The following is a 27,525-nucleotide window of genomic DNA, read 5'->3' on the forward strand; positions in this document are numbered from 1 at the left end:
CAACCTGTAGGTACATCAATTTTGAACAAAACCGGCAATCTATTTTACATTTATTTACATTTATATAATAATTATTCAGAATCTTCATCAGGTTCGTTTTGAAACGCTTTAGCCGGTGGTTGCAACATTTTGGTTCTTGCTGCAAGTCGTAATGTTGCTGATCCGAGGTTGCCTATGGGTGCTTCGGGCACTGGTACCGTACCGAGACCAGCCTTGCCTTCGTTGCTCACGAGCGGTATCTGTGGAAGAAAGTATTTTATTTAAATGTGTAATGTATTAAAATTTATGTCAGTGGGTATGATGCGGTACAAACAAGAAATCGACTGATTCATCCTCTGTGAATAAAAAATATATACCACACGTTTTGCTCTATCATTGATGCATAAGGAAAATTTTTCAATGTCTTTACTTAGCTGTATTGTTTTATTAAAAAAATATTATTAAAAAAAAACTAATATCAACATTGTACCTATACGTATTTTTGTACTGCTATGAGATTTTTTATAATGGTTTCAGAATATTAACAATACAATACATTATTTACGAAATACCACTCACTCACAAATCACCAACAAAAACGTACATTACTAAAAGGTCACAAAAAATAGTTGAACGGTCTTCGCAAATACATAGTCCTACATCGAAACTATAAGTTCAAAACAGCGTGTAAAAACCGACACTACAGCCATTGTATACAATTTATATCGCATATCCTAGCTGGATAAACTGCAGCTTACCTATAATTCGATCCACACAGTTCATGGGATAATTATTTCACTTAATTTATACGTCGTTAGCATAAAATTATCGAACTTCACGCATCAACAGTCGAACAGAAAAATTAACGACTACTGAACCTGTTCTACAAACACAAACTCTAGAAAGTAACAGTATAATAATTATCCATTTTGAGCAAAAACCATTCATGTAAGGATAACGCTCGTTGGGCCGTGACTAGTGGCTTTTAGCTGAACCTGTAATGTCATTCTTTAGTATCAAAAATCATTAACCTATTTTAAAAGCATGTCGCTTGTGCTACCCAACATTAATTTGGTTTAATATACAGACGAGCGTTCAACTTAATGTATAAATATTCCAATGCTATCAATATTACTATAAAATGATATATTTGTTTTGGTAAACTGAGGAATGGCTAGACAGTTTTTTATTAGAAAGTTTCTAGTATTCCAAATAAGGTTGTTAGGGTAATAACTAATAACCAATAACAAATGAAAAAGATGCTTAGACATTGTTATTCAAACTTTTTCTCAACTAGTTTATTAATAAGTAATATTATACAGAACTTTATGATTTTAATTTTCAATTATGAAAATAACATTGAATTATTAAAACCTTATGTTATAAAAACATAAAGAGGCTACAAAAATAGCTCAAAAGATATTAATTTAAATACGCTTATTACGGAATTTTAATTAAAAAAGTTTCACATTTAAAGTTCGTTACGCCACGTGACGAAATAAATTCTTACTTGACATTTAATTAATCAATTTCAGTACATACATTGTTGTGAGTGAATGTTGTCATCTCAAGAACTTTAGCATACATAATTTTGGACTTTGGCAATAAACGCACAATATAAAAGTTACCATAGTTGTATTATACGGGGTGTTTAAAATGGCACCTAATGCCCGAGACGTGTCTAGGCATGAATCACGAAACGGGACGAGCACATTATAAATGTTCGCCATATCATGTCTCGAGTAAAAACTGCAGAAAGCACTAGACCATAAGCGGTACGTACGCATCAATTATATACAACGACAGACGGACAGCCGCATTGTTATTAGGAGTTCATTGTCTAGTCGGTTTTACGAACGTTCTAGACGGACGGAAGTCCAGATTTCCTGTCCCAATCGCGTCGCGGCATGGTGATCCATGGGGTCAATGTAGTAGATAAAAACAACACCATGTATGGCGCATCCAATGCCACCTAGCCTCACGAGTCATTCCGTCGCGTCGTCAACACGTGTAGTACTTTAGAAGTATTTAATCCTAATTTATAGCTTATTTTGCTGATGTGAATAATAAGTTTGTTTAATGTGTGGCACATTTGAAAATTTGAAGATTTTGTATATGACTTAATTCTAATTTATTGCGAACTTGCTTGAAATATTTAATAAGAATATCTAAACCAGGTGTCTCGTTCATACGCCTTCCTAACTCAACTTGCTACTTATCTAGGTACTAATTCTGTAAAAATATTTAAAAATTAATTTGTTAAATATTTATTTTTGAACTTGAATATACATTTTTACACATTTTTATCGATATAATAAATCTTTGACCCGACTCTACTTAAAACTACACAACATGTATCATTCTGAATACCACTAATGACTATATACGTACATATTTACAGGTATTAATCTTAAAATGAGTACCTATGTATAATATTCTGTAACCCGACACCCAGTTTCTTGAATTTATACGTAAAATAATGCAATAAAAATCTCCAAAATTGGCACCCTAAAGCAGTGGCACCGTCATACCTACACGTCATAAAAAATGTTTTTAATTGCAACTTTTAATAAATTACCATGAACGGTGGATAAATGAGAACCATCCGTGCTCTTTATTTTGATAGTCCTTAAAATTATACCTACATTTTGTTTATACGAATGCCGACGTTGGACATTAAGACTTAAGACAATTAAAAAGCTTCCTTTTTTCCATTTTCCACCCAGAAATTATATGAATTTATAAATTCGAGGAAAGCGTACAACAGAGGCAGCAGAACTTTCTGTGAAATGGGCCTTAAACAAAGTAACAATTAAAAAACGATAACAAAGTTAGAAAAGGAAAAATGTATGGGATTGACATTAGATAGACCACGTGATCTAACGCGGCGTATGTCAATCCCATACATTTTTGCCTTTTCTAACTTCGTTATCGTTTTTTAATTGTTACTTTGTCTAAGGCCCCTAGTAATCGGCCTTTGCAATAATAAAAATCTATAAACCCACCACATCATCTGCTTTTACTGAATATTTTCGAGACGAATTGCTTCTACGAGCATATCCACCAAACAAAAAACCTAAGAACCCTCTCGTACCAGACTGTACACAGTTATTAACTCAATATGAGTGTATTGTAACATGATTGAGATCTTGGCTCGGTCAGTAAAGATAAATTACCGCGACACGATGTTCATTCCTATACAAATTACGAATACGGTCGCTGATGGAGCTCGTTCGAAGCGATTTCGCCGTAGATGCAGCATGTGCATACAAGACTGCCATACATACAAATTACACTATTATATTTAATAATAAAATGCACGAAGAAAATAAGCAGCTATTAAACTATAGAAGCATATCGTACGTTGTTTATCAGTCGGCTAGAGATGTTTTGAAATGCTCAGCAATTTACCAATTTATTTATAAGGATACATACAAGCGTGTAGTTCCTGTATAGTTTGTCAACAGTTTAATTAAATAAATTATTCCTTTCGTTAAATTTCAAAAGGAAAATGCCACGAGCATAGCAATAAAGGCTTATTAAATACTAGCTGTGCCCGCGACTTCGTCCGCGTTGAACTTACACATTATTATAAAGTTAAGAAATAAAATAAATAATAACACAAAAGAACTGTTAGTAAAATTTATTACTAAACTGAGCTATAAAACTTAGGTACAGAAGAGTTCAAAATTTCCAGGATGTGGTTATTCTCCCGCTCCCATATTCCTTCTACTTTCACAGACTTTCAACTTTTCCCTTTCACCCCTAGTAAATGGCAGAACCGATTTTGATCTAAATTCTAAACCATGTCTAATCATACCTATATATTATGTACATGTCATATCCTTTCGTTTGGTACTCCATTTGGATTATACAGTATCCCCACTATCACCCCAAGGTGCCCTATATGTAATAAACAGATTAACCAATTTTGATAAAACATGACTAATTGTAATTCACACGTCATTTGATATGCCGCTTGATTACTTTGACCACATTCGATTATTCATTCCCACTTTTACCGCTATAAATCAATAAATGGATGAACCGATTTTGATTGAATATGCCTCATCATACTTCTCACGTCAGGTCATGCCCTTTCATTTGATATGCCACTTGGGTATATTATTTGACAACTTTTATTCCCACTTTTATACCTATATCCAATAAATGGATGAACCAATTTTGATAAAATATGTCTTATTGTACTTTACACGTCATGTCTTTCATTAGATACTTAAGTCACTTGAGTTTATTTGATATTTATTTATTTATTACCACTTTTACCCCTATATCAAATAAATGGATGAACCGATTTTGATAACATTGGACTACTTAATTGTTTCTGACAGGTCGTCTTTTTCATTTGATATATCACTTGGGTATAACAGACAGCATTCGTTTTTCTCATTCCCACTTTTGCCCTACATATAATTATTGGATGAACCGATTTTGATTAAATATGCCTCATTATACTTCTCACGTCAGGTCATGCCCTTTCATTTGATATGCCACTTGGGTATATTCGACAACTTTTATTCCCACTTTTATACCTACATATTATATCCAATAAATGGATGAACCAATTTTGATAAAATATTATGTCTTATTGTACTTTACACGTCATGTCTTTCATTAGATACGTCACTTGAGTATATTTGATAAAATTTATTTATTTATTCCCACTATAACCCCTATATCAAATAAATTGATGAACCGATTTTGATATAATTTAACTTGTTGTTACTGACAGGTCGTCTTTTTTCATTTGATATATCACTTGGGTATAACAGACAACATTCGTTTTTTTCATTCCCACTTCTACCCCTCTACTATACAAATAAATGGATGAACCGATTTTGATTAAATACCTATGCCTCATTATACTTCTCACGTCAGGTCATGCCCTTTCATTTGATATGCCACTTAGGTATATTTGACAACTTTTATTGCCACTTTTATCCAATAAATGGATGAACCAATTTTGATAAAATATGTCTTATTGTACTTTACACGTCATGTCTTTTATTAGATACGTCACTTGAGTATATTTGATAAAATTCATTTATTTATTCCCACTTTTACCCCTATATCAAATAAATGGATGAACCGATTTTGATAAAAATTGACTAATTGTTTCTGACATGTCGTCTATTTTCATTTGATATATCACTTGGGTATAACCTACAACCTACATTAACAACTAACATTCGTTTTTTTCATTCCCACTTACCCCTAAATAATATAATAAACAACTAATGTAACAAAAAAACGCATCTAATTCGTATTACTTACCCGTTAGCGAGCTACGGTGGCACAGACAGACACGCAATACACACATAGCGGACATAACACCCCTCTTTTTGCGTCGGGGGTTAAAAATATAATACCTACGACATAATTTCAAAGACCTTTTATATAGAAAATTTACCTAGAAGTAACCATAATGCTATTCGTGCAGGTTTTAGACTTATGAGCAAAAATCTAAATAAAGTTCCTTTGACCCCCCCCTACTACCCCCTCAGCATAACCACCCCCCCCACGCTTGGGAACTTTCGATATGATCATCTGGACATGTCAAGGAATAACTTTAGCGTATAATTTACGTAATAAAGTAATTCATGTATAGAATGCCTTAGCAAATGTTCGCTGTGATTACTTAAATGGTCATAACTTTTTTATTTATGAACCGATTGACATGAAATAAACACTAAATGTTAAATGAAGCTTACCACAATATATTAGTGAAAACCGCATTTAAATCGGATAAGCCGTTTCTGAGATTAGCGTGTTCAAACATACAGACAAACAGACAAACAGACAAACAGACAAACAGACAAACAGACAAAAATTTTTTTAACGACAGTTTTGGGTTTGGGATCGATTTAGTAATAACCCCTGCTAATTTTTTTTTACATATTTTCATTGTACAGACACCACTTTTCTAGAATTTTATTATATGTATTGATTTGTTAGCAAAAAACTTAAACACACTCCTTTAAAAATACAGTGAATTTCTTACCATCGACCTATCTACGTACAAGTAATGTTTAATGGTGCTTAAAGTTATCGCTTCATTTTGCGTTCACATTACAACAAAAAGGGACTATAAAGCAAACATTTTACTGCGTTTATTGTTTTGGCATTATGGGTATTTTTTGCGTGGTGTGCGAATGGCTGCGCAGGCGCTACGTAAGGCGCGATGCAGTTTAGATAGCTGATGCATCGTTTGCGACAAAAACCGTCATAATAAGCTGATGCACCTATAGTCCATAGACTATACTATATACCGCAGGACGCAAGGAAACACAATTTCATAAGCGTAAAACTATTTTATGAAGAGCTTTAAAGAATAGCGGTACTGGCTTTTATAATCAAGTAGGATTTTTTCAAACAGAAAGAAAAGCATTTCATTTATCTATTAACCGACTTCTAAAAATGTGAGAGCAGGCGGGTCTTTATTCCACTGAATATTTTCATTGAAAAACATAATTAAAATGTAAGTCATAATAATTATCAAACTTAAAGCACTGCTTGTATTGTTGAACGTTTAATATTTGAGAAAATATTAAACGTTCATATCCATAATCCTTTCATTTAAACATAATAAATCAAGTACTCATTAAATGTATTAATTATTATTATATCCACATTTATTATTATGGTAATAAAGCAATCCCTCATATAGCTTTCATGAACGATTAAAACGTCTGCTAAGAGGCCTCCGCGCTCAACCGGTGAAGTCTAGACATTTAACTACCTTTTAGTGGACTGTGGAATACTTCGGAGGCTTTCCAACAATTATCTTTTTAATGAATTGGACACAGTTTCCGTAAATACTCAGAAATACAAATATAATTGCGACAAATTACCATGCGGCGGTTTCGTGACCGAGTCATAGGAATTCATGACTAATAAGATTTCAAAAATGGCCTGTCCCATGTACGATCGCCTTCGAAATAATCGTTTCTCAGTATGAATAACGTTTACTATTTATTTTAAACAACATCCGCGGCGATTTTTGTTCGTGATTTACATATAAATGACTGAGTTTTTATTTTAAATATTATAAATTATCAAAAATTTTTGAATTTTTGATATACATATTTAAATATTCTACAATTAACAAAAGCGGATGCTTTTCGTTAAATGTTAAATTAAAAATTAAAAAAAAAACATCATGGGGGTTATAACGTAGTTTTATTAAATGTCGGTTTTTATTCGAAATACCGTATATATACTTAGCTTTCAAAGCAAGTCAATCGCACCCGATGGTTATTTATATTGATAAATTTTGAAATGTATTTGGAAAACTTATCATAACTTTCGCAAATCAATATTATTATTTAATGCTGTTCATAAAATTAGTACCTGAAAATAAATCTTTATTTTTTTTATTTTTTTTTTTTTTTTATATTATTGGAGGGCAAACGAGCAGACGCAATGCCTGATGTTAATAGCGAAGTGCGTCGCCCATAGACGTCCACAACGTAAGTTGTGAGTGTTGCCTACCAAAGAGGGGAATGGGATGGGATAAAAACGGAACAAAGAGATGGGAGGAGCTGTCCGTGAATTAAGAGGCGGCTTGCTTTCGGCCTTTGAGAAACTGATATGTTCTTTTCTTAAAAGTCCCCAAGTCATAGTTCCTCGGGAACACAGCTGATGATAGATTGTTCCAAAGCTTACATGTCCGTGGAAGAAAGCTACGGTTGAAACGTACTGTTGTGCTGCGCCAACCATCCAGGTGGTGAGGATGGAATAGGTTTTTGTGGCGGGATGTGCGATGGTGGAATTGAGCTGCCGGAATAAGGTCAAAAAGTTCCTCGGCGCACTCCCCGTGGTACATTCGGTAAAATATGGCAAGACTCCCTAAGTCCTTTATGAGTGAAAATAATATTATAAGTTTTATATTACAAACAAGAATTGAAACAGGTATTAAATGATAACTACTCATTATAACTAGTTATTGCTTGTCATATTAGCATATTTATTTGAAGAAATTATCCTCTCCTTTCCATACTGTACACGTAGTTATTTCAATAAAACCACTTATTTATGAAAGTGGTAAGTGGTAACGTAACTTTTAAGTTTATTTTATATTAAATTAGCATATTCATTAAAATAATAAGCAGTAGAATTGCCATGTATGATTTTAACTCAAAACAATATTTAATCGCAACATTAGAAAATAGAAATAAAATCTTCATAATAATTTGTACCTATTCGAAACCAATTTAAAAGCTCATTTTCGGAATAATCTTTCCAAGCGTGCCTTGCTCTAGCGGTCTTATAGTAGAGTATTATGCATAAATATGTATTATGATTACCTCTCCTTTTTATGACTCTATTTTCAACTTCGGGGACATATTATTAATAATACAAAAAACATGATTATGCTACTCAATATATTTATAGCAATAATTTTCGGTCCTTAATGAGAGTATCATAAAATCTACGCATTACATTACATGAAAAATTAATTTATATGCGTAAGTTATTTTTATAATACTTATGATCTACGCGTAAAACGTCCGTACTTGTGAATAAAATCAAATCTATTCAGCAAGAAGGTGACAGTAAAGTTAGAATCGCGTGGCGTATATGCATCTGCATACAAATTGTTAATCTTTTGCCCGGCGCCTTACGAGCGGTAGCCACGATTTAATGCAAACTGTAAAGTTGCAGTGAATGAGCTAAAACTGATGTTTTCGAAAAATTCTAAACAATGTTAAAAAGTATAAAAGACTAATGTAACAATGAATTTTGAAAAAGCTAAAACAAACATGTTTGCAAACATATTCCTCCCGGAGCTTTCGGAAAAGTAGCTGCGCTGCTTCAAATTCGATAATATCTTCACTTCAATAATATACTTTATCATTTTAATGATTAATTTATATAAGGAATAATGATATTTATGATATAAATTTTATAAACGTTATTTTTGTTATAAAAACGAAGAGGTCAAATAAATAACGTCTAAAATTATACGGGAAATGCCTGTCTAAAAAGACAAAATGCATGTTAACAAATCAAAAAATCAACTTTATTAATTAAGAATATATTCCTCCACTTATCGATTCCACCTACAATCCAAAAAGGTTCAGTATTTTTACAAAACTTCAATATTCCATAAACTGTTTCATAACTTGGACCAAATTCTAAAATTCATGATTTCTCTGTATACCTGTAACATTCGTATGACCGACATGCAAAGCTCGCCTTGATTGCACCGACGCGACGCTTGTAGTAAAATTGATTTTCCTTTTTTATGTAACCAGACTTGACGTATAGCTAGCACACATAATTAGATACTATAAATGTATTGCGTTATATGGAATACAAACGACTACAGTCTACTTGAACGTTCTAGGTGAAAATATAAACGCGTTTTAGCTGCGTACGGTTGATAAATTATGACATAATGAGAAGCTATGAATGGTTGACATATAAATATTTAAGAAATTTAAAAAGTCATTAACGTTTTATACTTGAAAAAAAAATAAGCTTAATCTACGCTTGCAGTCATTGTAATCTTACAAGATACAAAAGCATTGTAGGGGAAAAACCTGCCCTACTTATATTGTAAATGCAAAACCTTCCGAGCCGTTTTGGACTGAAAATGGTAGATGACGATGGCTAACAGACCAAATGAAAACTGTGTATTGTTTCTTTGATCTCCAATTATTCTAAAACATATTTCTCAAAATTAAAATCAAAACAAAATGAGCAACCTTATTAAATTCATATAATACTGATATTGTATCCACTCATTCGCAATAAAATTGGTATTTTATTCGCATAAATAACAGTCGTTTAAGGAATAGATAAGTCGATGATACGAGACCGCTCTTTTTGAATCGGTTACGCATCGTGTCCCGTGTTTATCCATACGAATGTAATATCGATAAAAACCAATCGTAAAAATTCAATTCGAGTACATCGTGACAATATTTTGCACGTTTAAAGCGCAGATAACGCGCTAAAACACGTAAAGTTCACGACAAAAACGTGAAATGTAATGTAATGTAAAATGTGTAATATGACAATGTTTTTATACTATTCATTCATAAATTAAATGTAAAATGAGTTGCGCGGGCGGGTTTATAGAAAATATCTGTATGAGATTACACTGAAAAGGTCGTTAATGCTGTAGCGGGCTCTTTATCTGCAATACGAGCCAAGGTGAACTTGAAAATACATGAATTTTTAAATGTCCGTCTGCGTTCGCGCTTTTATAAGCCTTTTGTTATTATTTAACTGCCAGAGGAATATTTTTATTGAACGAGCAAATAAAATTTTACGAATTTAAACATCGTGATCTGGTAGTTACGAATAGTCGAGTTCTATATTGAAGTGGTTTGTTAACTCGTTTTGTTTTAAATACGTTTTTAATATTGATTAAAATTGACATTTTATTAATTGGAGTAGAATTAAAAATGTGGACATATGTTGCTAAAGTCTGCATAATTGAACTAAATTGCGCTCAAATATTACTTGAAATAAAAATGTTATTTATAAATGCAGGTTAGCATTATGTAGGCATGCTATGTAATTACAATGAGAAGTGTATCGGCTACGTACATTGCTTTGCCTCTGGGCAGATTTCCACCTGCACAACACTATAAAAAAATAAATTTCCGTACCTATCTATTGAATATTATTAATCGAACGATCACGTTTTATTTGATATTTACAAATATCCATCGGCTACTTTGTAGATACATATAATTACTGCTACGTAAATTCCTCATCTTAAGATAGGTCACATTTGTGCACATCATAACTGCTTTTAATTCGAATGAAGCACTTATAATAAAATACTATAATTTATGTATCGCAAAAGGTCGCCGTAATTAGCAACTAATCAATACATTGGTGATTAATAAAAGATAATTAAAAACCATTAAATCGTTGCTCTCAATTTTTTATGTGTTTTTAAAATGTTTGACCATTAACATTAAGGCAGTTGATCCATGGACAGAAATACGAATTTTTATCAATAACTACAAAAATGTTTTAAAACCGCATTTCGCCGAAAAATATGAACGTTTAAATCCCTTAATTAATTCAAGGTGATATGCAAAATTATAAAAAATATTTTCATTTATTACCCAAAGCAATATAAAGGCAGCCTTATAAAACATCACAATATCAGATATAAGCAATATTAATGTATACCACATTTATAATACACGTCTTAATAACATCAAACCGAAATGAAGTCAAAGCTGGATTGATGAAAGCATTTGTTCAAGATTTACCTTTTCATTTTATTCTCTCTGAACCGGTTGTGCAGTTTCAGTAAAAGGAAAAAATGCGCAAAATTTTAAGACTTGCATTTTGAAGTCCCAAAATAAAGTTTATTGTCAGCGGGCGTGGGATGGGACTCGCTTTTATTATAAAAAAATAAAAGACAGCGCGTCCGCTTTTCATATATAAAGGTCCAGCTATCTGCCCATTCGGCAACATTGTATATTTTTTAGCACAATGTTGTATCGGGTTTATGTGAATTTTGGCACGTGTAATTTGTATGGGGCAGCGGAGACCACGTAGGTACAGTCGTTGGCTATTTAGCGTCGCTAGGCATCATTTAGCATATTACAACATATGTTTGCGGTCATGTCACCATTTGAAAAGTGTTACCTACTTTGAACAAATTGTTAACTTTTTATGATAGCCATGATATCAGTTATATCAATATTAAATAATTACTGTTTGCCAGACTCAGCCTTCGTTGCTCATCTCTCAGGAATAATGTTAATTTTTTCGCAAAATTATTTTCAAATCCTTGATATTTTGACTGGTTGTCTTAAAACGTACTTACAAACAAGCTATTCTTTCCTTTTTTAAAATAAGTGTTGGCAATAAAATTTTATCCTTTTGATGAAAATGTTAAAAAGCTTATAAGTAAATGATTAAAAAACTCTAATGATGAAGATTTTTAAATCGTACTTTGGTATCAAACTAATTTTTTTTTCTTTATGTATGGGGGAGTTTTATCGAGTCGAGAATAAAAATGCTAAAGGAATTTTAAAATCCACTTTAGATAAACAGGACACAATATTTTTAACAAACTTAAGGGTGCTTTTTCCACCAATAATGTGCGAGGATGTGTAGAGGAATGTGTTTGTAAATAACCAATCATGTCGCTTCATTTAGTTTAAAGTACGTTTGAAACGTATTTTATAGCGTTTGAAGCGATACTACCTATTGGTTACTTACAATCACATCTTCGCACATTATTAGTAGAAAAGCACCCTAAGACAACTAAAAGTATGATTCAAATAGTCTCTACATTCAATTTTGTTAACAAATATCACTACATTATAAATTTACTCCCATCCGAACAGACAAACAAACGCATTCGCAGACCTTAACATATTCCAAACCGTCCTAGACAGTACACTTAAACAGATCTCAAGTCGCGACATACCCTCTATAATGTAACAAACACATTTGCCATACTATTCACATAAGTTCATTAACTGAAGAGCTTGCATACGACTGCACTCAACTAATACTTACTTTATGTCGACAATTGTCGAGAGCCAGATTTTATCTAAGCATTGTTATTATTCCTAACCGACGAAACGTGACGTATGCGAGATGCGGCAAGTCGGCATCATTGTGCTGTTTGTGAACATATCATATATCTAGCGTGTAAGTTTAATTTGGATTAGGGACTACGTAATTCTCATGTTTTCTGCCCAGGCTTTACCAGGTTGACCCAGGTTATCTACAACATAATCGAAAATATCCGTACCTATAGATAGCATTCAGATTCAACTCAGAAATAACTTAACTCTGCTGGTGAAAGAATGCTCAAAATTATGTTTTTTGGCTTCAACAGTAACCTACCTTCTACTATTTCCTTCATAATGCAAGTTTATGAAGAAATTAGAAATATAGAATACTAATATACAGGGTGTCCCACTATTGGTATACTAAGCGCGAAGGGACTTGTAGTTTTGCATACACTGATCACGTAAAAAATACTTAAACAACAAAATTACATCAAAAAAATTTTGTTATTTTATTTTCTGAAAAACCATGTTTTCTTCTCTAGCTTCGCGCAGATGGCATATACCGCTTTACTAATGTGAGCATTTTGTCTATGAAAACATAATATTAAACGATAGCTCACGTGCTAGTGGCAAAAATGGGCGGGTTGCTTGCTATGGGTTTACACATAGAGTTTTAAGATTTCATCTATTTGAAAAAAAATGCGTCTGGAATTTTTTAAGTATTTTTTACGTACTCAGCGTATGCAAAACTATAACCTAAATTGAGCTTAGTATACCAACAGTGGGACACCCTGTATAAAGTTACCACGTAGATATTATGTATATTATATACGCAATCGTATAGTGGTGGTAGGTTAGGGTTCGCACGTCACGTATTGAGATAGATCATAGTAGATAAAATTAGGCTCATATAATGTTTTATTAGTATACTAATTACTAGTAGATAGACGGATGTATTGATGATATTATAAACGAATATGTGATATTCATAAATGTTTTATCCTAGTAGTACTTTCAGTACAGTGAACAAAATTCAAGCACATTTTAAAAAGTTTTTAAGGTAATTCAGAGTCAGGACTACACTGGAACTTTCCATATCTAAATAGAATTTTATCATACATGGGTATAATTTTAATATTTAACTAAACATTTTGTGAAAAGATTTTTTACGCAAGTACACATCATAAACGTGGTTTGAACAACACACAGTAAAGGGGTTAAGTGCTTGTTAAAATCTAGGTATGTGTCCATAAAATGAAGGTATGCTTGCTTGATTCTGAAATGACAGCGATTTCATAACCATTATTTTATAATATTACTAGCTTTCCGCCCGCGGCTTCGCCCGCGTTTTCAGAGAAAAACCCGTTCCCGTAGGATTTCCGGGATAAAACCTATCCTATGTCCTTTCTCGGGTATCAAAATATATCTATACCAAATTTCATGCAAATTGGTTCAGTAGTTCAGGCGTGATTGAGTAACAGATAGACAGACAGAGTTACTTTCGCATTTATAATATTAGTATGGATACATTTTAATTTTAATTTTTATATTTTGCTATCTTAATTTAAACTATTTTATGAATTTAAATCGGGTCGATTAGAGGATTTTATAATACTTATTAATTTTCCGCCCTAGAGTTTGTGCTCTTGGTGTTGTAGAGGTCCCCGTAATAAAGTGTATCCCCTGTTTTACCACTTTCATTTAAATTTTTACAAAATTAATTAATTTTTTAATTAAATGAGCTCTACTAAATTTTATCGAAATTCAATTATTATCAAAACCAGACAAAATGTAGGTAAGATTATGATCTACAATTTGTCAATTGTTTCATTTAGATCTGAACATTAAACAACTTAGTTCATCTCACACTCATCTCTAGATTATTCTATAACGAAATATTTTAATAATTTACGTTACAATGTAACACACCACATGACGCCGTTGCGTTGGTCAGCCGAGAAAAAAAAACTCCATGCAAGGTGCGTACGAACGCACCGTGTATGAAATTTCATCTCACGATCATGAACTCATTACTTAATGGTACACATCTAATAGAACATAACAGGCGAAACATTACACGGCCTGGCGGAATTATATATCCTGTAGTATGTGTCGTGAGTAATTAAATGGGACATGCAAAATCTGAGACTCGCCGACCTGTACTTTGTGCCTATAATTATTGCATAGTAAAAAATATCGTTTGGAATTCTTTACTGTATGGATACAGGAGAACATTCACAATTTATAGGTATTCGAAGTATACGACGGAACATAGAGGTGGGTGGCTTTCAGCATTTTGTTTTTACAAAATTCATTGTGTTACGAGTACCTATATGAGAAATTACATACGTATCTACAATTATTTTACAGTTTTAAATAAACAATGAACTCAGTGTGTATTTTAAACTGTATTTTATTTTTCTAAATATGATTGCAAATGTTTATACTGAAAACAATGAATCCTACGTGCAATGAGTTTTTCATTTTCAATCTTTGTCTCGATGAAATTAATATATGTAGATGGAGACGGTTATAAGGTTTAATTTTTAGTCATCAAATAAACACGTATATAAACTAGTATATAACATATAATATCAAAGAGGTAATAAAGGAACTGAATATGGTGACACGTGTGTTTGTCGGTATTTGTTCTAACTTCCTCTAGGATTTCGTGGAAAAGACTCTTACTCACATACCACGTTATAATAAAGTTTGAGTTATTTAGTTTTATTATTAAGGATAAACATTTATAAATCTCTACTTATATAATATTGGTACGAATATAGTTAAAAACCTGATAAAGGACTTTGGATATGTTTTATCCCCGAAATCCAACGGGTACGGGTCATGCGGGTTTTCGTTTGACAACGCCGGCGAAACCGTGGGCGGGAAAGCTAGTTATGATGATGGTGGACTGCTTTAAAAATATTTTTGTAATTATTCCGTTGATGGTTATTACCAGATATGTATTATTTAATACTGTACATCTATGACAAAGCTAAATTAATGTTGGATTGCGTTTCCATTGTAACTATGATTACTTCCTATAACATCACAGTTCCTACCTGTTATTTATCGATTGTGCGAGTCAATAAGTCAATTAGTTATTAATCGAGCCAATTATACTATGTATATGGAAAATTATAGTTCACTATGCTATGAATTAAAATTTTCCACGTATCCTTACCATACCTAACATAAAATTTATAAATTTCAATAAACGGTTTTTATAAATAATAATTAATAGTGTCTAGTTGCTCTACATTTAAATAAAAAATTTATATGTATTGCATATACTTGACTCTTGATTTATTTTTAAAGAAGCACTTTTGAATCAAAGGATCCACACAGAAGAGACAGCATGAAACTCTGTGTGTGCCTAGTTGCTTCCAAATCATCAATTAAACATTTAAATTATTCAAAAGCAGGTACATCATAATAATTACAGCTAGCCCATATAAAAATCATTCCCCCATTCACATACAGGTGATATATAATTTAGCCAGAGTACTGACTCCAAACACATTAACGCCAAGCGAGTGTCCGTGCTGTTGACACAACACTTGCAGTTGTTTGCGCGACCGAGGCGACAGACTGCACAACCCTTAAGAGGACACGACTTGTGAGGGAATTCTTTTGCGAAAGAATACAAAAAAATGAAAACAATATAAAGCTAATTTGCTTTACCAGCACTGGTTTAGGTTAGGTTAGATAGTAACTAGATATTTAACATTGTGAGAATTCTGTGATGCCCAGCCCAGTTTATAGTAGGATAAAATGATAAATAACGATACAATAAAGACGGAAAATTCTAGTGAGAAAGTAAGAAACTTTATTTATCAGAGCCGCAATCAAAGGATACTAGATACTTTTAGATTCATTACACAGTCGCATATAATATATTCGTACATAAAGTTTACGATAAGAGCGGTCGTGCGGATGCATAATATAATTTAGACTTTAGAAAAGCCACATAATACGTCATCATCGTAAATTGCGATGGAAGCAAGTTATAGGATAAATGTAGTCTTTAATAAATCGTTTCATGTGGTATGAATGTATGTACGAACGATGGCATCCTTGGTATATTGCATTTGCGTATTTGCTTTAAAAAAAGAAAAATAAATAATTGTAGTACCTTAATACACTGAATTTGCATACGTTATTGATGTTAGAAAATATGTAGAACTCACTTAGAAGTCACTATTCTATACAATTTTTATGTGTAGAACTTAGTGATAGGTTTTCATTCTAAGACATTTCAATTTAGCACTATACAACACGATACAAAAATTTATGCATCTACTAAACAATAATATCATCATACTTATTCCAATCCAAGTCATACTCTAATCCAGACAGTTACCACATTACCTATCTCTATACATATAGCCAAACCCTATCCACCAAAATATACCGATCTATCGCACAACTATCTCCTACAAAATCCAATATCGGAGCTGTCGTGTCGGTGTCGCATCGTGTCAATTATATAACGCCGAGTGTGCAAACTCATCGCGACATGCAAAAGTGCATGACAAGTAACATGCAGACGGGTTAAGGGCCAGCGCATATCGAGATTTCGAGTCGTCACTTGTAAAGAAACTCGTCAAATGTGCATGGGACTTGGCCTCAATAGTTTGAAGTAGGTAATTTGGACTTTTTATGAGTGGGCAAGGGCTTTTGAATCTCCTAACTTGAAGCGACATTTATACACATTCACCACCGTAATGAAATAGGTCCTTTAAAAGATGTGTTGAAAATTTTTACAACGAAAAAAGAGAATGCTGTCATCAAAATTATAAACCCTAACGTACTTACTTTATACGTGAGGATAGAAAAATTAATTTTTTTAATTGAAATATGAAGTTAATGATAACCTTCTCGAGATTTTTTTTACGTAGAATCATTCTCTAACAAAGGAACCGAATATTTATGACTGGAATCCTTTCTAAAACGCAGAAATTTGCATTTCCATTGCAAAGAATAACTGCAGTTAGTTACATTTAACCATTATTTTGACATTCATTTCATGCAAGTACTTAAATGTTTTATCTATACAGCATAAATGGCGACGTGTAATACTTTTAGATAAACGGATCCGCATAAGGCCCGAAGTCTAATAAAAGTAATATATTACTATATGCGAGTTTTTATCTTAATTCGATCTCACAAAGAATGTCTGATGCAACCGCAAGCGCTAAAACACGTGTCTCGGGTTATACCTCCGTCATCTAATCTCTAGAATAATTTACTTATATTGTGCACAAGTAACTTAATGCATATTATGGTTTTATCGCGGACGTCTGGTCCGGCGATTCTCAACATGCATAGATGTGAGTTCGATTTCTTATAACCTTGCGAAGATTGAAGTAAAAACTACTCGGTATTGAATGAGTTCAAAGGAAAACGTATACAGGAAAACAGTTGGAATTCCTTGAACTGGAAGGTCTATAGGAAGTGAAAATTTGCTTTAATTGATTTCCAGTTTAATATACTGCTGGACATACCATACATACCATACATAAAACCATGATGAAATGAAGAAATATGATTATGTGTTTTTCATAGAGGTACATATATTTATTATAATTGTAGAAAATACGCTTTCTGAATTATTCACATGAAAAATATATTCTCATGTTATACAATTGAAATAGATAAAAAAGAATACTTTTTACGTTCTTAATTAGACATGGATGCATTCTTATATCACTCATAAGCCGAGACTATAATGACTGCGATCCTTAGAAACTAGACTAAAAACTACCACTAAAACAGCGATTTCGAGTAATTGCCAGCAAAAAATTCACCATAAAAATAAGCGCCGTTTACATCGTTACTAACGGGGAATGCATTTACAAACACCGACCGCTTTTTGTACGTACATTTTTTCACAAATACTCCATCGGTGCGTGAGGTGTTGTAAAGTTTGACAAGCGTAGTATTATCTGGTCGGACGATGAAATATGAAGTGCAAAACGTGATCGGCTACAATGTTGCCTGACACACGACAAATGACTAAATCGCTTCGGTAAATATAACGGTCCGGAGCCGGGGCTTTATTTACTCTATGGCTATTATTATCCAATTTATTCTTACTAATTACATGCCTTGACTCTTGAGGAATTTCTATTATTGATAGTTTATTTGGGAATTTTAATCATTTTCTATTTCACATTTAGTATGTCAAAATTGGTTAGCAATGTGAAAGGCGTCATTTCGCAAAAAAGCTGCGCAAGATAGTGTTTTTAGAAATATATATGCTGGTCGTAATCAAACAAAAAATGCTAAATGCTAATACATAAAAGGAAAAACGAACACAATTCGGAATATAAAACCACAAACGGCCACCATAAATCAAGTAATAAATGCATAAACAATCATAAAATCAAAGAATTAATTGTGTTCGCACAACACAGTATATGAAATTAACCATAGGAGTCATAACATTAATATTTTTTGTTGCAAACATAAAAATTAGCATTAAATATAATTTAAGGGAACATTATAAAAGCAATTTGCATTCATCTGCTGTCAAGGACATTAAGGGATGATATGTTGAGCGATATAAATGACAAAGGATCAGGTTGCGTCTGCGCATATTAAAATAAAACACTCTTTTTTATAACATTTAAACGTATATAAAACTTTACGTAATAAGAAATGGGAATAATAAGAACTAATTGTTCCATATTTTATGAGCCGTTGCCATTTTGAACATTAACTATACCACCTACCACCGCCTACGCTTCGCAACGGTTTCATAGAAGAAAAAATATGTCGTGAGCCGCGACTTATACTGACAATTGTTGTACATATTAATAGTTTTGAATCTTTATACAAATCGAAAAGTATATCAGCAAAGAGAATAGTGCCTTATGCAAATCTACACAATAATTTATGTATAGTCACAGAATATAAATCATTTCCACACTAATTATAAAGTAACAGTGGGCTGAAGAAACTCCCAAGCCCATAATTTGGGCAGTCAAGTTAAAACGAAGGCAATTCCGATCTCGTCAAAACAAACACATCCATAAATACCCAGCCCAGTATTGCTTGCCGTGCTCTACGCAAAGTATTTCATTATCCAAAATCCTTATAGGATGATTGATGACAGACAATGCAAACACACGGTGAGAAAATGTATTTCTGCGCGAGCCGAACCCACCCAAAGTTTACTTTTGAAACACATTAATATACTGGGACAAATGACTGATTATTATCGTTGTCTTCGCCGTATATTTTAGGTATAATTGTTTTATATGAAATACTGGTTTGCGTATGTTACAGGCGAGACAGAGTAAATTATTATTTTGGAGTTTGATTTATAACGTTACATAATGTTATAATTCGGCGATTAGGCATGTTTCCTGCTTCGAAAAGTATCGATATACAATGCATACGAACCAATACAATCATAATCTATGAACAGTTTGATGAAACTTTTTATTTAATGTAGTAATATCGGTAATGAGAAAAGCGTAACGTTCCCTGTCTCTATGACCGACAGTAATACTACCACCAGATAGCTATACGTGAATCTATTTATTTTCCAGACAAACTTTGAGTGCATTAATACATTTCACGTGCCTCCATACTTCTTCATTTGACCTTGAAAGTTCGCTTGTCAATTCCGACCCGTCAAGAGCGGCTATACATTGGTAGCCGAAGTATTGTATTTTGGTCATGCTTCGCCTGATGGCTTGTAATTCCCGCAGCCGTACAACCTATAGCATAGCTCTATAGCTCTCGCAATAATTATATAGTCAGCGAGTCCCGAACGTCACCGTCTGGCCGCAAGTTAATGGCGAGCCGTCATTCGCCCGAGCCTAATACGAATCGCGGACAAAAAAAGTAAGCAAATTGTTTTAAATGACCAGGTAGGCCCACGCCCGCTTGACCTACAGACTGCCTGTTATTACCGAAAATGAATAAAAAACCCCTTTTAGGGTCTCGCCGTTAAAGATAAAATAATCGTTGTACTTATAAAACAATCATTGAAAAATGATTTCGCGTTAATGAATGTAAAATATTTAATGGCGCGCATAAACGATCCGATACGTGGTCGAAGTGACTGAGATTAGACGTAATTAAATGGGCTTAAGGCGTCACATCAGCGCGCCCGCAACGGCTAAAGAGCTTGAGAAAAAATTCGATCATGGTTGTATCGCTAAGAAGTTAGAACTTGGGTATATCGTAATATTTATGTTTATTTAGATAACCTATGATATTTTATTCAATATACCAAGATAAATATGATTTATCAAGTCATTAAAATACCACATTCTGCTAAAGCACGCCAATTTGTACCTAATTAAATCACGGAAGAAAAAACGCCTCAACTCTGAAAGTAACACTGAAACGGACGAACATAATTCGTAAAACGAATAGAACATTCCCACATCTAGAACATTCTAGAAGCACACTGTTCCTTAACATCGTGCGACACGAAGCGATGTCGCCTTAACGCTCAAGACAGTAGGAGATGCAAATTATTGCACCCAAATTAAGCGGCTCCGAATCAAGATTACCTTTTGTCTTTTTGTTGCCATTTTTTGCGGGCACCTTAAATATATCCCTCGGACGGACTAATTAGTCACGTCAAACGGTAATGGAGAAATAATAATTCACATCGTTGGCTTTACACGACTGTCGTGTTTTGATGGAGGACTTCATTGCATTGTTTTTTGTAGTTTCGTATGTTTAGTATGTATCTGTGTCCGTCTTTCGGAGGTTCTATTAATTATCTTTTTATACGGTTCCCTTATTTTATTAAGTGAGCGAAAATGAATTGAGATTGTACCTAAGTAACAATAGAGTTGTTTGAATGTCTAAATTATATGGCAGACCATCAGTTCTCTTGCCTCTGCATTAATTTTGCTTGAGTGTATAATTAAATACAATATATAGAAAAGAAATGATAACTCGACATAGACGGATTTCAATTATTAATAAGAAAGTTTATCGCGACTAATTTTTCTAATGACAGTTAAACGTTATTCAATGAAATATCTTCAAACAGTTTTTTTTTTTATATATTTTATATCTAAACATACCGGTTCCCTTTCCCCTTGGTTGTCCTTTCCTAGACCTTCGCCTTTATTCCAGCCCATCTTCTCCAATAGCTTGAAACCCTTGTTTTCTGGTGTTATGAACCTGTTATAAAAGTGTACATGATAAATAGAAGACAAATCGTGAAAGTAGGATTTGGATGCTATATCATAAGTTTTTAAGCTATTGCATAGCTTCTATCGCGGGCCTTGAGCGCGGGGACCGAATCGAGAAATTCCGTAACGAAAAAACCTCACGCTCCCCACTCCGACGGACTCGGAGGTGTGGCTTGAAGGCATAGCATGCAATAGCTTTACCGCGGCAGTCCCCGAGTGCCACACGTGTTTTTTTTGTGTGGTGTCTCTCAATGTTAGCCAGAAGGGCTTCTACATTTTAACGACGACGATTACATTTTTGACGTGGATTGTATCATAAGTGTGAGTGAGACAGCATACAATGTGCAAGTGAGATGATATTCTTGGGATGAAAAACTGATAATTATAAAAAAATCATTATGCTAATACACATTATAAACCCTAAACGATGTTTTAATGGATGATGGAACCTATAAAAATAAGATTCAGACTGCTATTTTTAAATTTCTCGTTAATTAACAGCTGGTTGAATTTGGATAAAATTGGCAAAAATAAATTGAAACTCAATATTCGGATATTTAGCATCTGAATGCTAAAAGCATTTGAATGCTTTAAAAATATATATATTTTTTTTTAATAGAAAAAAATCTATTAAGAGACGGGGATTGAACCCGCGTCATTTAACTAAAAAGGCAAAGCGAGCGCCTGATCTAATTTTTATATTCTTTAGAAAAATAACTCAATATCTATATCTATATATATAAAAGAAAGTCGTGTTAGTTACTCCACTTATAACTAAATTATTAATAATAACTTATAATTGAAATTTTCCATTGTTTAAAAAATTGACTCACGTATTAATATCACTGCTCTGCGTCTTCTCAGCGTGATGGGAAGATCCCACTTTATCCCTTCTCGCTTGAGCTCTATCCTTATATGAAATTTCATCAATTTCCAGTAATTTTGGCGCGTATTTGTTCTTGAGTCGCGCCAATTCGAGCTCGTGTTGCTTTTTGACGCTGCACGTTCGTGTGTACGCTATTTTCTCTTTCTCTTGGGCTGTTGGTGGATAAATATTATAAAGAATTTCTATTGATTTTAATAGTAAAAAAATATGATTGAGAACATCTTTTTGGATTTAAATTTACATTGGGGGATACTGTAAAATATTTTTGTCATATTTTAGTTTGTGCAATAAAGAGTTATAAATAAATAAATAAATAAATAAAATAGATTAATTTAAAATTTTAATTTAGGAAAATGTGATTTTTTATATGAATTTCTAAATCTTTTTTTATATCGTATGACATAGAACAGAAGATAATATTTAGTTACTTTATCTGAAACATTATTTAGTAAATACTAAATACATTCAGAAATTTTATTTTTAGTTTAGTCTAGTAAAATTAGGTCAATAAAATAGATTTTTTATGAATTTCTGAAAAGACTAATAGACTAATCTTTTCAGATTAGTCTATTAGTCTTAATTGTTTTAGAAATAGAATATTTTATAAATTTATTTATTTTGAAGTTGGTTGAAAATATAGGTATTTCATAGTGTATAAAAATACTCACTTTCCATAATAAGTCCAGGCTCACAGTGACCACATGTATCTGTGCCAGGGTGTATGTGACAGAGCAGTTTGGTTTCCCCCAACTGTAGTGTACTGCCATGTACTATCTGTGAAAAATAGATATTATTTACAGAAATGTTATAAAACTTAAAACAAAATATTTGACTAGTTCTCGTAAAGAGTATGAGGCAAAATATTATTATCTGTCTTGCCACAAAAAACTCAAGACAGAGTTTAACTTTAAGCGCGGGTTCTCTTTAATCTGGTTTCGAAAGTTAGACTGTGTTTAAATTGTTTTGTAGTAAGACCATATATTTCTCACTTTCTAATGACAGAATATTATTTGTGATGTTAACAAATCAAGTAGGTAAGTATTCAATTGTCATTAGAATCGTAGGTACCTTAACATTAAAATAATAATTAATTTTGAATAAATAATAGGTAGTGATTTTTTTTTAAATAGCAATAATAATACTGAATACGGAATAGCAAAACAAAATAAAATTATAATTTAACGTGCTTCAACAGAAATGAACATGACGCCAATATTCAATCTCTATAATATTTACCTCCATCGGTTCACTGGTTTCTTGACTTTGCGACATTCTAACTCCGTTCAAAACTGATCCATTCTTCGATCCGAGGTCCACAGCCGCATATATTTGCTTGTTCATGTCGTATTTGATGTCCAAGTGATTCTGTTATACAATGTTTAGTGTTATTTTGTATTTTAGTGAACTATAGTTTAAGATAAAATAATGCAAAAGACTTTAAAAAGAACTAAAAATCACGCTCTAATAATAATAATTAAAGCTCATAAATTTGATAAGTGCACAAAGTATTAAATTAGGTCTGTCTGTTTAAAATGGATCAAAAATCGACTGTAAAGGAGTTTACACACGAACATACATGGGAATAAGCGTGTTAGAAGTGCTTATTTTTTAAACAAACATATTTGATTCTCCAGTATAAAACTCCAAAAAAATTCTTTGAAAATAAATGTCTCTAAATTAAACAAAAATTAACTTAAAATCGATCAATTAATCATAAAAAAACTTACCCTCGATACATTTTGGTCCCGCAACACAACAGCATGATGGTCGCCCTCCCTGCCTATAGTGCCGCCATCTTTAGTGATTAGGAACAAACTACCGACTTTTAGCTTCGGTAACGTCGTCTCTCGCACTATGATTCGCATGCACGGCGGGTGATGTTTTGCGACCGATTCTGAGAACGAAATTATTAGTGAATCGAAGTCAATTATCTTTGTTTGTGACAGGATTTTTTTAGGCAAATTAGTCAAATCAGGGTTTATCATGTTCCAATTTTGATTGTTCAATTCAGGCATATAATATATATAATAGAGAGATTCTATAATAACGTGAAGCGTGTTTTTGGGACATTTTCTATCGGTTGAGAAGGCTTTAGATTTGACATGCTGTACAAGATTTTTATCTAAATCTATTTAAAAAGAATACACAAGTTTATTTTTTTAATAACTGTAAACTAATCATTTTCGTATATTTACAACATTTATGCATATCCCCCCCTTTTGATACATTTAGCTAGATTACTTCCTAAGCAATTGAAATTAATAATGAGCATCCTATGGATTAACTAATAACTGCCCTTAATATGGTTTCTGCAACCTCTAAAGTGAGGATATTTTCACTAATCTATGTAATAACGATACAATTTTTAAACACGACAATACACTTTCACACAATCTGCACAGTCTAATCATTTTGTCACTTATATATATAAAAACAAGCACCCATTCCCAATTTAATTTACCATCATCAGACGCTGTAGCTGTACTATTGCCATCGTCATCACTCTCCGATTCACTTGACTCGCTGCACTCCCCGTCTTCTAACTCAATTTTTTCAACAACTTCATCATTTTCATTAACACCTTTATCAGATTTCGAATCACTATTTTCAACAATTTCTTCCTTTTTTCGATCTTTTTTCCTCCGTTTCGGTTTAGGTTCCTCATCCTGTAATACAATGGCAATGTTGGTATTTCGGAGAAACTTTTACTATTCTATTTACCTAAGGCTGTGAAGCCTCGGAGTGAAACCTGAGAGAGATTTTTCGTCAGGTTTTCTATATCATCGGATTTGCTGACCTGAAAACAAAAACAATTATGTTTTAAATTAATGTATTTTGCTGACTTAAGAGAATATAAATGAGATAATATATTGCAAATCAAAATGATCCTTTGGAACCATTTCATATTATACCTATCTATTTCATCTAGGTAAATTGTAAACATAGTTTATACAACATGTGTGAAGTTTTGAAATAAAAATAAATCCTATTATAATAAGTAAACAGTAATCCTATTTCAAATATAAAAATAAAGTATACCCTTTTATTTTTCTTAGATTTCTTGTGTTCTTTCTGGACAGGAACTTCAGCACTTCTATCTGGATAGGAGTGAAATACAAATGACTTCTTTTCTTCTGAATAATAATAATAGCAGCTAGTGTCTGTGTGATAATAAAGTCCAAGTTCCTGAAAAAAAATAGACTCATAATCAGAAATGACTCATGCTTTCAGAAATACCAGGATGATTATCATTCAAGACAGTTGTTGAATGATGCCATATAACAAGGGCTAGCGCATACATACAACTTTAAGTTGAACAACTATTTTATCAAGTCTCATAAGAATATAGCAATATATGAACGCGCTCATACTGTCAACTCGATAGTTGATTGATAAAAAAGGCAAAAAGCTGTATCAATTCGCTTTTGATTAAAAAGTTGAACAGGTATTGATCGCACGCGCATTGTGTATTGCAACATATTGAAGTGTGCATATAATCGACTAAACAGTTGATCGGTGACCATTCAGTCGCGCTTTAGCATTGGAATCAAAGCATTAGGATAATATTTTATAAATAGTAATTTGTTAGTACTTACTGGATTGTAGTAATATCCAGTCTTATAATCATAGTACATTCCAGCGGATTCTACATACACCATCCCTGATTCTTGCATAGCAGATTGAGCAACTTCTTTGACTTGATCTGCTATACTTTTCTGGCCATCAGCTTCATTTAACTCCCAACCTGAATCTTTCGTCTGACTTTCTTTATCAGTTACAATTGCTCCATTGGAATTCGACTTAGTATTGTCAGTAGAAATATTATTTTGCTGTCCTTTTTCTTCATGTTTATCTGTTTGAGTAGATACTTCACAGGTTTTCAATGTGTGTTTTGGTTTCTCATTGGTCTGAAATATTTTACAAACAATTTTTTTCAAAGGCCACTAAGTAACAATTTCAAGATTAAATTTATGTATGTATTAACTTACCGTTTGTAGGAGCTGTTTTTTGAGCTTTTTTATGAGTATATTTTTCTTTGACAAGCATAGTTTAAGTTTTAAAATTAGTTTGTGTATATCGGGCCTGTATTTTAATGAGCGCCGAAGTTTCCTTTCGCTATATACACATCTCTGAGGCTTCGCGTTTTCATGCTTTTGTTTCTGAATTTCCATTCTCAGTACTTACACTTCTTCAAATTTTCTTTATTTTGTTTGCCGGATAAAGTTAATAAAAAATATAGTAAATTATATTTTTATAAATAAAGTACACGTGTGAATTAAAATTAAATTTTAAAGAGCTTTTAAAAATTGTATTATATCACTTAATTAAATGAAAAATTGGTAATTCTAAAATTTTAAATAATTGGACATCACTGCAAAATAAATTCATTTATTTTGACAAATGACAATTGACATTATAATATGTCATTGTGGCAAGTAAAGGTATTGCCAGAAAAGAAAAAGTAGAAAAACAAGAAATGAAAATGAAGAAAAAGCCGTAAACTGTACAAGTTATACTCTGTCCATTAGATTATTTGCTTTTTGACAGCTTCACGCCTATGAAGGATTGTATTGTCTATGTTAAAATGTCCTCTGAACAACGATCATATGGAACTGCCATATGCATGTACTTTTCCTGCATACCTAAGTAAACAAATCGGGGTACAAACATGGCGGGCTAGGGACGTTCACTTGTTCGTCTAGTCGATAATATTGTATCGATTGATGATAGAGTTAAGAATGGGTAATTCAGGTAATAAGAATTTTGTCTTTTTGAATGATAAGTATGCAGTAGGTGCTTACCTAGTAAGAGGTACTTCTTTCAACAAAATAAAAAAGATAACTACTTCTATCGGGCAATCGTTACTCGGTAATTCGTGATTCGTATTAACCATTTTGCAATTGTACCTACCTACTAGGGATAGCTGTAGCACAGTATTACCATATTTCCTATAGGAAATAAT

At 32.7% G+C, this 27,525-nt stretch overlaps 1 protein-coding gene across 3 annotated transcripts; it reads right to left on the reverse strand.

Annotated features, from left to right (window-relative positions):
* LOC149901731 (angiogenic factor with G patch and FHA domains 1) lies at nt 1–26,934 on the reverse strand. 3 transcript variants are annotated; one of them, XM_090110980.1, is made up of 11 exons: nt 26,552–26,934; nt 26,159–26,470; nt 25,602–25,748; nt 25,312–25,359; nt 25,024–25,228; nt 24,290–24,456; nt 23,799–23,927; nt 23,231–23,336; nt 22,510–22,714; nt 21,566–21,665; nt 1–239 (listed from the first exon to the last, which is right to left on the reverse strand). In XM_090110980.1, exons 1-11 carry the CDS (start codon nt 26,732–26,734, stop codon nt 72–74), a joined length of 1,770 nt encoding a protein of 589 aa, XP_089967106.1. In that variant the 5' UTR covers nt 26,735–26,934; the 3' UTR covers nt 1–71. The 3 variants fall into 3 exon arrangements, with proteins under 3 accessions (XP_089967106.1, XP_089967107.1, XP_089967108.1); XM_090110981.1 differs by lacking the exon at nt 25,312–25,359; XM_090110982.1 differs by lacking the exon at nt 25,024–25,228 and having other exon boundaries at nt 25,284–25,359.
* Between the last annotated feature and the right edge of the window lie 591 nt (nt 26,935–27,525).

This window comes from Colias eurytheme, chromosome 16 (genome assembly GCF_061535395.1).
Source record: "Colias eurytheme isolate Ceu_HAF_F1 chromosome 16, ilColEury1 Martin Lab GWU primary, whole genome shotgun sequence".
Classification (NCBI taxonomy): domain Eukaryota; kingdom Metazoa; phylum Arthropoda; class Insecta; order Lepidoptera; family Pieridae; genus Colias; species Colias eurytheme.